The 14,243-nt window shown below is 32.4% G+C and overlaps 1 protein-coding gene across 1 annotated transcript; it reads right to left on the reverse strand.

Annotated features, from left to right (window-relative positions):
- Positions 1 to 11,492: 11,492 nt before the first annotated feature.
- Positions 11,493 to 13,934, reverse strand: LOC112779417 (fructose-1,6-bisphosphatase, cytosolic). The gene is made up of 10 exons (XM_025823665.3): positions 13,355 to 13,934; positions 13,215 to 13,276; positions 13,069 to 13,135; positions 12,882 to 12,995; positions 12,717 to 12,803; positions 12,370 to 12,440; positions 12,207 to 12,272; positions 12,014 to 12,100; positions 11,852 to 11,927; positions 11,493 to 11,773 (listed from the first exon to the last, which is right to left on the reverse strand). The coding sequence occupies exons 1-10, from the start codon at positions 13,634 to 13,636 to the stop codon at positions 11,663 to 11,665; spliced, it is 1,023 nt and encodes a 340-aa protein (XP_025679450.1). The 5' UTR covers positions 13,637 to 13,934; the 3' UTR covers positions 11,493 to 11,662.
- Between the last annotated feature and the right edge of the window lie 309 nt (positions 13,935 to 14,243).

The following is a 14,243-nucleotide window of genomic DNA, read 5'->3' on the forward strand; positions in this document are numbered from 1 at the left end:
TATAATTTTGAATAAATATTTCAGCCATCTCTGCTTTTTGGTCAATTTTATGTATTGATTTGTCAGCTATTCTAACTCTTAATGGTTTCTTTAATTTTTTCCAATCAAGTTTTATATTTGTACTAGCAAAGCATTGTGTTGCTCCAGTATCTATGAAAGCATTTATAAACTTTTTTGTTATTTTTATAGTAATAAATGTGGCATTATTACTCAGTCTCTGAGTCTGTTTCTGAGACATATTCAAAAATATAGTCTAAGTTATCATCAGATTCTTCTAATGGTTCCATGAAACAAGACTTAGCAATTTCTATTTGTTTGGTAAGATCCTTTTTATCCTTCTTTTTTGGACATTTATTTGCATAGTGTCATTTTTCTTGGCAATATCAATACTTACAATTTTCTTTTTTATTTGGGCAATAGTCATTTTTTTGTCTTTTGTTTTTATTGTTATTTCTTTTTCTAAAATACCTCTTTTTTCTCCAGTTTTGATAGTATTTTCTTTTTCTTTGAAAATTTTTATTAAGACCATATTTTTGGGGTATCTCTTCATTATCCTGACAGCAAATTCTAATTATATTTGCAAATCTTTTTTGAGTCGCTTCTTGCATACAACGTTCTTTTATTTCCTCTCTTATTGCAGAAGTTGCTCCACCAAAATTATTTTCAATTGTCCCTCTATTTATTTCTCTTATAAATCTTCCCATTATAAATTCATTAGCAGGATATGGAAGTTTTGTTATATACATACTAAGATAATGGTCTTTATCTTCTTCTTTTAATTTATAATAATGTATTCTATATTCACATATATAAGACTCCACATTACATAAATCATATATCTGAATATTAGCTAAATGGTTTTTTGCTTCTTGATATTCTTTATTATAGAATCATCGTTATATGTAATATCTTATCATAAGCTGTTGTTTTTGTTGCTAATTCTTCTATTATTTGGTTTTCTATTGATGTCATATAATCTCTTACAGTTCCTTTAGTATGAAACCCTATGTAATTCCAAATATCTCTTTCAGACAATTCACTAAGTTTTGGATTAGTAAAGGCTTCTAACAAGAAGGAATTCAACCAGTTCTCGAAAATTTCTTTTTCATTCTTTTTACAGTCTAAATCGAGCATTCTTTCTCCTTCCATTTCCTGGATTTTAGGAACGTATTTTGATGGTATTTTTGTATATTTTGAATCTTTATTTATAAACCCTTTTTTAAAAGCATAATTATCAAAACCTGTTTCCCATTTAAATTGAGATTGATTATTCTTAGATGTTCCAGCTTCATTTTTTACTTGTATTGAAATTGCTGGTTCTTCGTCACTTGAATAATCTAGGATGTGTTCTTCATTTTCTATATTTTCTATATTTTCAGAATTTACTAATTCTTCTTCTATTTGGAATCCCCGTTCCATAATATTATTCTCTTAAGCCATTTTTAATTGTTTAAAAAGCATTGTAACTTTTTCTAATTTTTCTTCAATATTCATAATTTCAATGGTGGTTTTACTTTTAATTCTGTTATGTTGATTATATTTTGAAATTTTTCTTCTTTGGGATTCTCTTTTTCCTTATTTCTTTGAAATTTTATGGATACTGATATTTCTTCAAGCATATCTACTATAGAATTTAATTGTGGGTTAAAAGTATGATAAAGGTGTGGGGAATCATTTCCATGGTAACATTTTTTAGAAATTCCGTGTGAAATATAAGTTTTTTCAGGTTTTTGAAGTCCTTCAATAAAACTTATAGTAAAATAAAGATTTTGAGAAAAATCATTTTGTATTGATTTTAAGAATTCGGTGTCATTACAGTTAACATTAGTTAAAATCATTAGTTTTTGATCTATTAATTTTGATAATTTAATTATTTCTTCTCTTAAATCTTCTAATTTACTTTTTTCCATTAGGTGACGCTTTTTTTTATGAAAAATTATGGTTTTAAGTGAAAAATGTGGCTTTAAAATGTGTGGTTTAGGTTTTGTCACGTAGGCGTCTTTACTATAAAATTGTTTTTGGGATCTTTATTTGAGTATAGTAGTGGCCATATCGAAATATGTTGCAATATTAAATTTTTGCTATTTTGTAGCCAAATTGTTTTAAATAGATTGAAGAGATGAACAGAAACTGCTAGAGAGTGTAATAATTTTTGAATGATATACATGTTACATAAATCAATGTTAAGTATAGTAGTTTATGAAAAAATGATTGGTAGCTAATTCTTATAACAGATTAAGTATACGTAAATTATTTATACGTTATTGTTATTTTAATCTTTTGAATGGATTAAAGTGGAGTAGTTGGAATAGTCTTAAATTAATTTATTATTAAAAAAATTTAAAGAAGGTAAAATAATGCACTACTATGTAATATCACTTTTGATTCTTAGTTTAATGGGTTTTTTTGTTTTTTGATAAATAATTATATTATTATTTTAGTTGTCAAATATTAATTATAACTATCTTTAATATTATTAAAAAATATTGATACCGGTCTAATTATTAAATTTCACATTTTTTTAGATTTTTTTATAATATATTAATTTAAGATCTTTTTAATCACTCCACCTTAACCTATCTGAGAAATTTAAATAACAATAATGTACAAATAATTCACGTATAAATAATCTATTATAGGATGTCAGAAATTATATTATCCATTATTTTCTCATAAACTGCTATACCAATAACGATTTATATAATATATATATCATTTAGAAACCGCTACACCCTCTAACAGATTCTGCTCAATTCTTTTTTTATGAAATCTGTATTACTTTTCAGCGGATTATGTTCTATTTGAAAACTCCTATATCATGTATATATAGATATAAAAAAATTATAAATACGTCTGCTGTTTTAAAAAATCATAATTTAATAAATATAAAGTTCAATCAATTTATTTAAGTAACTTACCTTTTTTTTTCGAATTCAAAAGAAAAAATTAAACAGTCTAATCTAAATACATCGTACTTTTGTAAATTAAATCTAATTTACATTAGTCATTATCATTAATTTTAACTTCAATCACTCGAATAACTATATAAATAGATAGATTGATTATCTTCATTTATTCAATGTGTACATTTTTTTTTGATAAATAAATCGTAATTGTAGTTTTTTTGTCAAATGAGTTAGATCTTTAATCCTAAACATTACATTATTACAATAATAATTACCTCTTAGACACATGAGCAAGAGTTGCAATGCCTAAAAACTTTTATATAATTTTTTTTTAACATCGTCTAAGTCCTACAATTAGAACTCCACTCAAAACCCGACCCATCCAATTTGGTATTCATCACCACCTGCATTTTTATGTTGAATTTTATTTGCATGTCACTTGAATTGTCTCCAATTTTAGACATTATATCACAAATTTATATATATATTATCTACTTATATACCTAATATTTTTTAAGAGTTTTTATTTACGATTTGATTTTGTTAAAATTTAAATTTAAGTACAACATATTAAGACTCAACTTATTTTTAAATGGATGTTCTTTGAAAATAGTACTAATTTTTTAAGGACTAAACTCCTCTCTCCTTGTCGGTTTGTTAGGGCACAAACTCAAACTTCAATAGCCACAATAAATGTAGTGCACAACTCTATTATTTTTCAACTAAAATCGTATTTTTCTAACGCCACAGTGCAAAACAATGTCGCCTTAGTACTGTTGTTCCAACATTCCTGAAATATGGAAGAAACAAGGCATGAAATCAAAGAGAAAAATATAAGAACAAGATCAAATGCAACAGAAGAGGAAGAAGAAGTCTTGGAATACGAAGAAGAAGACATAGAGGAAGGTGTAGAGAAATGCAATCACAGCCTAGTAGGAAAGCTGGTGACAGACAAAAATATCAATCCAACATGGGTCCAGACGGCTATGTTCAACATTTGGAGAAGGCCAGAAAACTTTAAGATGGTAGAGATCAGGCCAAAACTTTTCCAGTTTTTCTTTCATAAGGAAATAGACACGGGAAGAGTTCTGAAAGGAAACCCATGGATGTTTCGAAACTCATGGCTACTGATCAGGAAATGGGAAAGAGGAGTAAACCTAGCAGAAATGGATTTTTCTAGAACATAAATTAAACTTCAAATATGGAACATGCCAGAACATTGCAAGACAACAATTTTAGGAAGAAAAATCGCTTCTAGGGTGGGAGAAGTCATGGAATGCAATGTATTTTCAGCGGGTCCAAGAAAAGGAAACTTTCTTAAAGCATCAGTCATGATAAAGATAGAGAATTCACTGAAAGAAGGCTTAAACATGGGAAGTAAGCGAGATGGTTTAACAAAGGTGGAGTTCAAATATGAAAGGCTGCCCATATTTTGCTACTTTTGTGGTAGGATCAAACATGATGTAGCAAATTGTGAGATAGCAGAAGCAGAAGAAGAGCATATCAGTAGTTCAAAAAAAGGGCTAGGAGCCTGGCTAGGAGCAGATATAACAGGCAATAAGGTGGAGCAATAAGTAGAACAAGAGAAGCCAACCAAAATGAGAGACAAAGAAACTGAGAAAGGAACGCAACAAGGAAAGAGAGAGGTGTTGGAAAAAATGGCTAAGTTAACTATGAAGGAAAAGAGCCAGCAATGCATAGAATACAAGGAAGGAGGCAAAGTTTCAAACAAAGAGAAAGCGCCACATCAAACAGCAGAGGCTAAAACCATTACCATCGAAGAGACGAATAGAGAGGCTACAGATCAGGGGAAAAAAGACGAAGAAAAAAGAAAGAAAGTAGATAAGGAAATAAAAGAACAGAAGAAGGACAAAAAGAAAATAGAGGAAGAGGAGGAATCTCAACTTCAGAAAATCAAAAGAAATGGAAGAGGATGGCAAGAGAAGCACCACTAAGAATAACATGCCAGAAAACTAAAGTGCCAGAACAAAATAAAAAGAGAAAAGAAGAAGACACAGAAATCGAGGATAGGGAGATGGGAGGCAGCAGCAAACGCTACCAAGCAAGGAGCAAAAATACACAGGCAGAGGCTGCAGGGTAGCCCTGCCAAATCCCATGAAGATAATTAGTTGGAACTACCATGGGCTTGGGAACCCATGGGCAGTGAGAGTTTTAAACAAGCTCTTGAAACAGCAAGATCACAATCTCATTTTCTTAATGGAGACAAGGAAAAAGATTGACGAATTAAATCGTATTAGAAATAGAGGAGGAATGAAAAACATTGTAGGGATTGACTATGAAGAGGAAGGAAGAAGTAGAGCGGAAAGTTTGGCAGTTATATGGGATAGCTCTATTTTTTTGGAAGTATCATCTATGTCTTTGAATCATATAGACATGAGGGTAAAAATAGTAGAAGCTGGACAGCGGTGAAGGATTATGGGGTTCTATGGGAATCCGGATGCAGCCAACAAGAAAAAATCATGGGATCTCTTGAGCTTGCTTGGTCAATCGCAAAACATGCCATGGTTGGTGTTTGGAGATTTTAACCAAATACTGGAACAGAAAGAGAAGACAGGAGGATTGCCAGTTACTTATAGCCAAATGAAAGGCTTTCAAGAAGTACTACAAATGAATCAGCTACTAGATTTGGGGTTTGTGGGACACTATTTTACATGGACAAACAATCAACCGGGAGACATAAACATTCAAGGGCAGTTGCAACAATTGACTGGAAGGAAGCATTCCACAAACAATTGTAAGACACTTACAGAGGTACAGATCAGATCACTGTCCACTCTTAATTGATGTAACAGGTAAAGAGAATAAAAGAATGAGGAAGAGGCCAAATATCTTCAGATTTGAATAAATGTGGCTTCAAAACCAAGAGTGTAAAGAAGTAATATCCAAGAGCTGGTTGGATAGTGCAGAACATTTAAAATGGAAGATGAAAAATTGTGGAAGAAAACTACAACAATGGAAAAAACAGAATTTTGGACAACTACCAAAGAAGATCAAAGAGAAGCAGGATTCTATAGACCATCTCACAACCCTCCCGTAATCTGAATCGACCATCATGAGACTAAAAGAGACACAAAGAGAGTTAGATGATTTGTTGTACCAAGAAGAGATTAAGTGGGTACAAAGATCTAGAGCAACGCGACTTAAAGCAGAGAGACAAAAATACTAAATATTTTCATCAGAAAGCATCACAAAGGAACAAAAGAAACCGTATAGAGAGGATTACTGATGATGCATGAATTCTTTTTTAAGATGAGGAGAAAATAGAGAAAATTATAGTGAACTTTTATGAGGAATTGCTCAAGACCGAAGGGACGATGGAAGAAGAATAAGTGGCTGCAGTGGTGGGAGGCAGAGTCTCGTAGGAGGCTTTTAATATTTTGGAGGAGGACTTCACACGAGAGGAAGTCAGAACAGCTTTAAAGCACATACACCCAACTAAAGCTCCCGAACCGGATGGGATGCCGGAACTCTTCTACCAATGGATGTGGGATATTGTGGGAGAGGAAACTTCCAAGTGGATTCTTAACTGTCTAAATAGGGAGGGAGACTTTGAAGAGATGAACAATACCTTTTTGTGTCTAATCCCCAAAACAAAGACCCCAAAGCACACTAGAGAGTATAGGCTTATATCTCTTTACAATGTGATTTTCAAGCTAGTGACAAAGGTCATTGCAAACAGGCTAAAGCAAATTCTGCCGGAGATTGTGGGAGAGTATCAAAGTGCCTTTATTCCGGGTAAATTAATTACGGACAATAGCTTGGTGGCTTTTGATATATTCCACTATATGAGAAAAAAGGTAAACGGAGCAAAGGGTTTCGTGTGCATAAAGTTAGATATGGCTAAGGCATATGATCGGATCGAATGGAGTTTTCTCTTGGCAGTTTTCAAGTCTATGGGATTCCTACAAAAGTGAGTGAAATTAATCAAAAAATGCATCAACTCAATGTCTTTCTCAATACTTATTAATGGCTATCTCTCCAAGAGTTTCAAACCCACTAGAGGCATAAGACAAGGGGATCCCCTTTTCCTATACTTGTTTATATTATGTGCGAAAGTGTTCTCAGGCCTCCTTATCAAGGCTCAGGAAAGGCAAGCAATTCAGGGAATAAAGATAGCTAGGAATGCACCCGAAATATCACACTTTTTTTACGGATGACAGCATTCTCTTCATAAGAGCAGCTGATCAAAACATCACTGAAGTGAAAAAAATTCTACAAACATACCAATTAGCTTCAGGCCAAAGAATCAATTTGGATAAATCGAAAATCTCTTTAGCCGAAATGTGCATCCTCTCAGACAGATGCTTATCCAAGAATGGTTTTTACAAATTAAGGCAATGGATAACCATTCAAAGCACTTGGGGATTCCAATTTTTGTTGGAAGATCTAAGAAACAAATCTTTGATTTTGTCCAAGATAGAATTTGGAAAAAGCTGAAGGGATGGAAGGAGAATAGCCTTTCCAAGGTGGGGAAAGAAGTTCTTATAAAATCAGTCGCTCAAGCAATCCCCTCATACATTATGGGATTTTTCAAATGGCCAAAAGCTTATGTCATTATATAGAGAGCATGATTAATAAATTCTACTGGGGGAGCAAAAATTGAAAAAGAAAGATGCATTGGGTTAGATGGTCAAAATTGAGCTTGGCAAAGCAAGAAGGAGGGGGGGCTAGAATTTAGAAGCTTTGAAGCTTTTAATCAAACACTTTTGGCCAAACAGAGATGGAGATTGATTAAATTTTCTAATTCACTAGCAACAAGGACATTGAAAGCCAAATACTACAATAAAAAATCTGTTCTTAAGTCAGTTATAGGAAACATGCCAAACTATACTTGGAAAAGTATTTAGAATGCTAAATGGATTCTAAATCTGGAAGGCTTGTGGAGGATCGGTAATGGTAGATCAATTAGAATAAAGGAAGACTCATGGCTTCCGAATCAAAATGGATTCAAAATTTGGAGTACCTGCTCAAGTTTTGATTCGGAAACCAGGGTAGAACAACTTATTGATCAGAAACTATTTGATGGAGAAAGGACATCATCAGACAGAATTTCTTTCATTTTGAATCAGAACAGATACTTAACATTCCTCTAGACCAGAATCAACAAGAAGACTGCTACTACTGAAAAGAATCAAAGAATAGAGAATATGAGGTCAAGAAAGCTTACCACCTCATCCGCTCTCGGCCATAAAATCACGCTCAGCCTAGCAAGCAGGAGCACCGGAACAGATTCCCTTGGAAACTTATTTAGAGCACAAAAGCACTGAACCGCACTCTTAATTTCCCATGAAGATTGTTAATGTTAACATCATCCCTGCCAACCAGAATTAATATTAAAAAAAGAGGTATCACATGCGCATCACTTTGTCCAAGATGTTAGAGAAAGGAAGAGATAGAAGAACACATATTTAGAGATTGTACCTGGGCACAATGATTTTGGTTTGCTAGTCCTTTCAACCTCCGAACAGAGACAACACAGAACCACCCAATTGGAGCTTCGATTGAAGAATCACTAAACTAAATCGGAAAGGGGGAAAGAGATCTATTTCTTGAATGCTTGCATGCAATATGGTGGGGAAGAAACAAATCATTTTTTGAAAATAAGGAAATAGACATACAAGAATGAGTGAACAGAGCAACTCTTAGATACTAGGAATTCACAGTCATGTCAAGGCCGACTGAGAACTTCACAGCGGAGCCACCACCAGGGAGTCGTAGTTCAATGTGTTGGGTGCCGCCGGAGCCAAATCTCTTCAAATTGAATGAGGATGCAGCAATTTCAAATGAAGGACCGAATGGTGGAGGAGCAATTATTAGGAATTTTGAAGGAGAGATTATAGTTGCAGCTACTTGGTTATTTTCAACCACATCTATAATTGAAGCGGAAGCCACAGCTTGCCTTTTGGGCCTTAACTTGGCCTTGGATTGTTTTTTTATTTAGTCTTAGAAGGAGATAACGTAGATGTTATTAGAGCCTTGAAGGAGAATGTCACTCACAAAAATTATTTTGGAACTTTAGTGTTAAATTGTAAAGATGTTTTAGGTAAATTTAGACTTGTTCACATTTTTCATGTAAAAAGGGAGGGGAATAGAGTAGCTCATGCTTTGGCCAAATTAGCTTTGACCCAACTAAATGTTATATGGTTGGAAGAAGCTCCTAAACATGTAACTAATTTGACCCATTTGAATGTTTTGAGTTCTTCTATTTGAATATAATTTATCTCCTTTCTAAAAAAAAAATATAATATATTAAGAGGCATACTAATATGTCATCTCAACTAGATTTTAGCTGCCAACATATATCTTACCTAGTTGTATGCGATAGTTATATATTCTTTTTTGGAATTGTTTGGTTTTATTTGGACTTAGCCTTCTTTATGTTTCAAAAAATAATTTTTATTTGCTCTGTGTCAAATACATATTATCTATTTATGAATTTAATTTTAATATATTATTAGTGTAAAATCGTTTTACATGTGCGTTCAATCACATAATATTATATTAATAAAAATAATTTTTTTTACATTAATCATATGAATAGTCATTTAAAAAATAGTTATAATTATAAGACTGTATAACTTTATACTGTTCACACATACTACATAGATACACACGAATTCTTAAATAATATCTAACCTTAACTAAAACTTGAATTCGAATACAGCTTACAAGAAGCATATAGATATGCCATTTGTACTAGACTTTCGCTGCAAATTAAACTCTTTATTTATTGGACAAAAACATGAAAGCTTCAAGAATTACTATTCTTCACTTCAACAAACCTAATGACACCCGGCTCAATTCTCTCGAGGTAAAAAATACACATCACTGACGTTCTCTTTTCTCTTTGCTAGGGTTTGAAGCCTTTTTATCCTTGTGTCGTCTTGAAGGGAGGCTGCCGCCGCCACCGCTAACTTGGTAAAGTGCACGTGGGGCCTCCCTCTCCCTTCTCCTTCTTCTTACTCTATTTCTCCCTTCTTCTCTTCTTTTGGTTTCTTTCAATTTTCTTCTTTAACTCTGTTTCTCTTCGACCTTCCTTTTCCTCCCCCAATCTTTTCCCTCTTCTTTCATCTTCTATCCATCTTTTCTTTATCTCCATTGCTTCTTCCCCCACGCCTTTTTGTTTATCTTTTATTTTATTTTATTTTATGTTTTTTAATATCCTTATGTGGTGTATTTTCTCTCTTTTTATGATGGTTTATTGTCCTCCCTTTATGGGTAGTGTGGGTACGTTAGTACATATCTATTAGATCTTGGAGTATACATTGAAATTTACTTATTGTTCATGGAAATATCTTTAGATTAGAGGAGGATTCGTCTCTAAGCAAAGAAAAAAAAAAAAACAGATTTTTCAACATAGTGCATCACTTTTAGTGTTGATTTAGAAATCATAGAGATTCAAATATGTCTATGTTTTTACTGATTAAGATTCTTTGTAATCGAATATTGGACTTACTTTCAGTTTATAGTTCAGCATAAAATTTATCTAATCATCTTCTCTAATTTTAAATTTAATTTATTTCTATTATCTATAAGTGTCGTTTGACTTTTTTTTAAATGATATGTTTTCTTCTGTGAAAAAAAATTGACACCAGGCCCATCTAGCCGCTGCCAAAAAACATTATTATTTTTCGAGATTACAAACATTTACTTACTCAATTATAGGAAAAAATAACTTAATAATGCTTACAAATTATATAAATGGTACCCATGTTGGGGAAATTAGGTAAGCAAATGGTAAACAGGTTGACTAACTCAGGTTGAAGACATTGACACCACCTTAAATGCCCCATCAAAAAACTCACCTTTATTCAAGGAAGCACCTACAAATATTATCATAAACTCAATAATATATATAATATTAAAAAATATATATACAAATAAATTATATAATATAATTAAGATGTATTATAAAAATATATCGATAAAAAATATGTTTTAAAATATAAAAAATGTGTATATTTTTTATTAACAAAGTAATACATATCAATTTTTTATATTATAAAACTCATCGATAATAAAATTTATATTGAATATTCTTAACAAGAAATTCATCTTTATTTTGTTTTTGAGTTATTTTTCACAATATTTATAGTTAAGAAAGATTTCTTAATTATAATTGTTAAAATAAAAAAAGTTAATATCAAATAAATTAAAAAGGATAATCACAAAAAAATCCACTTTATGATATTTAATTTTTTTAATTAAAAAATATTAATAATAATATTTTTTAATTTTTTTAATATTGTTATTTATTTTTTAGATATTAAAAATTATTAATATTTAAATTAAAATAAAATTTTATTTATATTAGACTAAATACTAAATATTTTTTTAAAAAATTAAATCATACTTAATAACTTGTTAATATTATTATTTTTTTTTTGGTTAAAAAAAGCTGGGGCAAAGCCTCTACTCTCCCCGTGGCCGGTATGTCCGTCCCTGCCTTTATTTTAATGGCAATTCTCAGGACACTATTCTGAAGGCAGGCCCAGAAAATGAAGAAAATTTCGTATGATCCTCATAACACTAAAAAGTAAAGGGGAAAAAAAATTAGTTATCCTCTTTCTGGGAATCTGTTAACTGAGACTTAAACCATCAATAAAATCTATCATAGTAGCAGAGATATTATGAAAAGTATGCATAAAATAAAATATACATGAGGTGATGATAGATATTAACAATTGGTTTCAATAAGTAGTGGGGGAGATACAAATGGGTTATAGGAGCATTTCTTAGCCCTGAGACTGAGCAGCATAAAGAGCTTTGATATCCTCAACATCATCGAAGCTACCAAGGAATATTGGAGATCGCTCATGCAATTTGTTTGGAACCAAATCAAGTGCCTGTTGAACAACATTCATATATCCATCACTTCATATATAATTCAGTAGCAAATTAAATGTCAACGTTATATTAATTACCCGTTGCTTGCCGGTGAAAGCTTGGCCTCCTGCCTGTTCTAGCAAGAATGACATTGGGAAAACTTCATATAGCACACTGCACCAAATTACCACACATGCTACACTATGTCACAAATTCTCATATATTCTAAACCATTTTCTTCAACAAAATCTTGGCTTTACCGTAGTTTTCCATTTGGACTCTTTTTATCACCAGGGTACAAAAAGATACCTCCATACAACAGGGTGCGATGAACATCGGCTACCATGCTATTCATTAATTCAGAAGAAATGTTACATGTACTACTTTTATTTACATCTAAACAAGAAAGTTGAAAGTTACAAACTGAAAATGCAGCAATGTGATATCTTATACCTTCCAATGTATCTTAAAGATTTTGGTGATGAACCATCCTTTGGAAACTTGCATTTCTCCACATATCTTAAACAGAACAAGTAAGATTCATAAATGAATGATTGTCCAACATTGCATTACCGGGCCCAAAACATTGCAATGACACTACTGGATTAATATATACTTGGTTGTGGCAGCGTCCCAATTTTTTGCATTCCCTTCATTCACAGAGTAGATCTTGCCTTTCTTTGGGATCTGATTGTTGAACCACATATCAATCAAGTAATAAACATACTAATGACTCTATATATTTAAATATTTAAAAATTATTTATTTTATATCTTTTAATTAAATATTATTTTTTTATTATTTTTTAATAAATTAGACATCACTTTTAGATACTATAGAAATCATTTTATATTAAATATATATTTTATTTATTTACTTGTTTTTGTTTTTAAATTGTGAAAACTAAAAAGAAGAAACTATAAGTGGATTAATGATCCCTAATTGGAGAGGCTAATATATTACCTTAATATCAGGGTGAGTTAGAATGAATTCTCCAAGTGATGGATCAAGGGTAAAACCGTTAACACCATTTCCAGTGCTTATAACAAGCTGCAAAATCAGCAGCAAAATATTAAAACAATTAATCTGTAAAATTGAAGACTAACTAAACTGCTTAACATAACATACCGTGCAAGAGCTACCATACATACAATAACCAGCTGCCAACATGTTCTTGCCAGGTTGAAGAACGTCTTGTAAGGTTGGTTCGTGCTCATCTTTCAGCATATAGATCCCAAATATCTACAGCAAGTGCAATATCAAGCTATATGTAATTAATTCCAGTATCAAATTATAATTTAATTAGCCTACCTACCGTGCCAATAGAAACGCCACAATCAATGTTGGAGGAACCATCCAGCGGGTCAAAAACAACACAGTATCTGCAACATGCAAGCAATATAAGATTCAGCAAGGAGGCAATTAGTAATAAACAAGAATTAATTGTGATTATTAACTAACTTTCCACGCTTGGAAGGCTCGACGATAGTTGCTTGCTCATCTTCTTCAGACACCAAGATGCTCTGCAAAGAAAAAGCATAAAAATTGAAGAGAGAGAGATGAGTGTGTTGTTATAAGGTGGTTGAGGATGCATGGGTTACCGTGCGGCCGCTGCTAACCAAAGCCTTGACGAATACATCATTGGAAAGCACATCGAGCTTCTTTTGCTCTTCGCCCTGAACGTTGGTGTCTCCGGCGAGTCCAATAAGCTTTGCAAGACCAGCCTTGCTGACAGCAGAGCACACAAACTTGCAGCCAAGAACAATGTGGCTCAGCAGAATGGAGAAGTCACCGCGAGAGTCAGGGTGCTTCGACTGCTCGTTCAACACGAATCGCGTTATTGTCATGAGGTCCGTGCGTTGAGCATCCGCGCTGTGATCCATCTTCCTTCCAAATTCCAAGTTCCAACCTTTAATTTGATTAATTCAGTAGCCATGTATATATAGTGTTTTAGAATGATGAAGAGATGGGGCTATCTATGGGGAATGGAAGTTGTGGAGGACACGTGGGGGACGTAGAGAGCGCCTTTCGGCTGGGTGGTGCTCATGTCGATGCAGGATAATGATTTTCGTCCTCATTCTCCATCTTCATCATTCTGTCTCATTCACATCAATCCATATCTCTATATCTATATATGCTTAAGGTTCTGCTCTTCTTCGTTGTCATAAGTCAATCTATTCCAACACACCATGCAGCATTATTTCGTGGAGAAGTCTACAGGGCCATTAATTTTTGTGATTTTTGGCCAACAGATATAATCTCACACCATTAAAAATATTATTGATGACCAATTGATGGTTATAAAATACCAAAATTACTAACCTCCTATCATTCCTCTTATTTCATTTCATTACTGCTCAGTATTCACGTCACAATTCTTCGGGATTTATTATTTTTTATTATTAATTAATCAATAATATTTAAATATTTTTTTCACAAGGTATACTCTTTATTTGTTTGGATATTATTCAATTAATAATTTTTTTAATA

The sequence above is a fragment of the Arachis hypogaea genome, chromosome 19, assembly GCF_003086295.3.
Source record: "Arachis hypogaea cultivar Tifrunner chromosome 19, arahy.Tifrunner.gnm2.J5K5, whole genome shotgun sequence".
Lineage (NCBI taxonomy): Eukaryota > Viridiplantae > Streptophyta > Magnoliopsida > Fabales > Fabaceae > Arachis > Arachis hypogaea.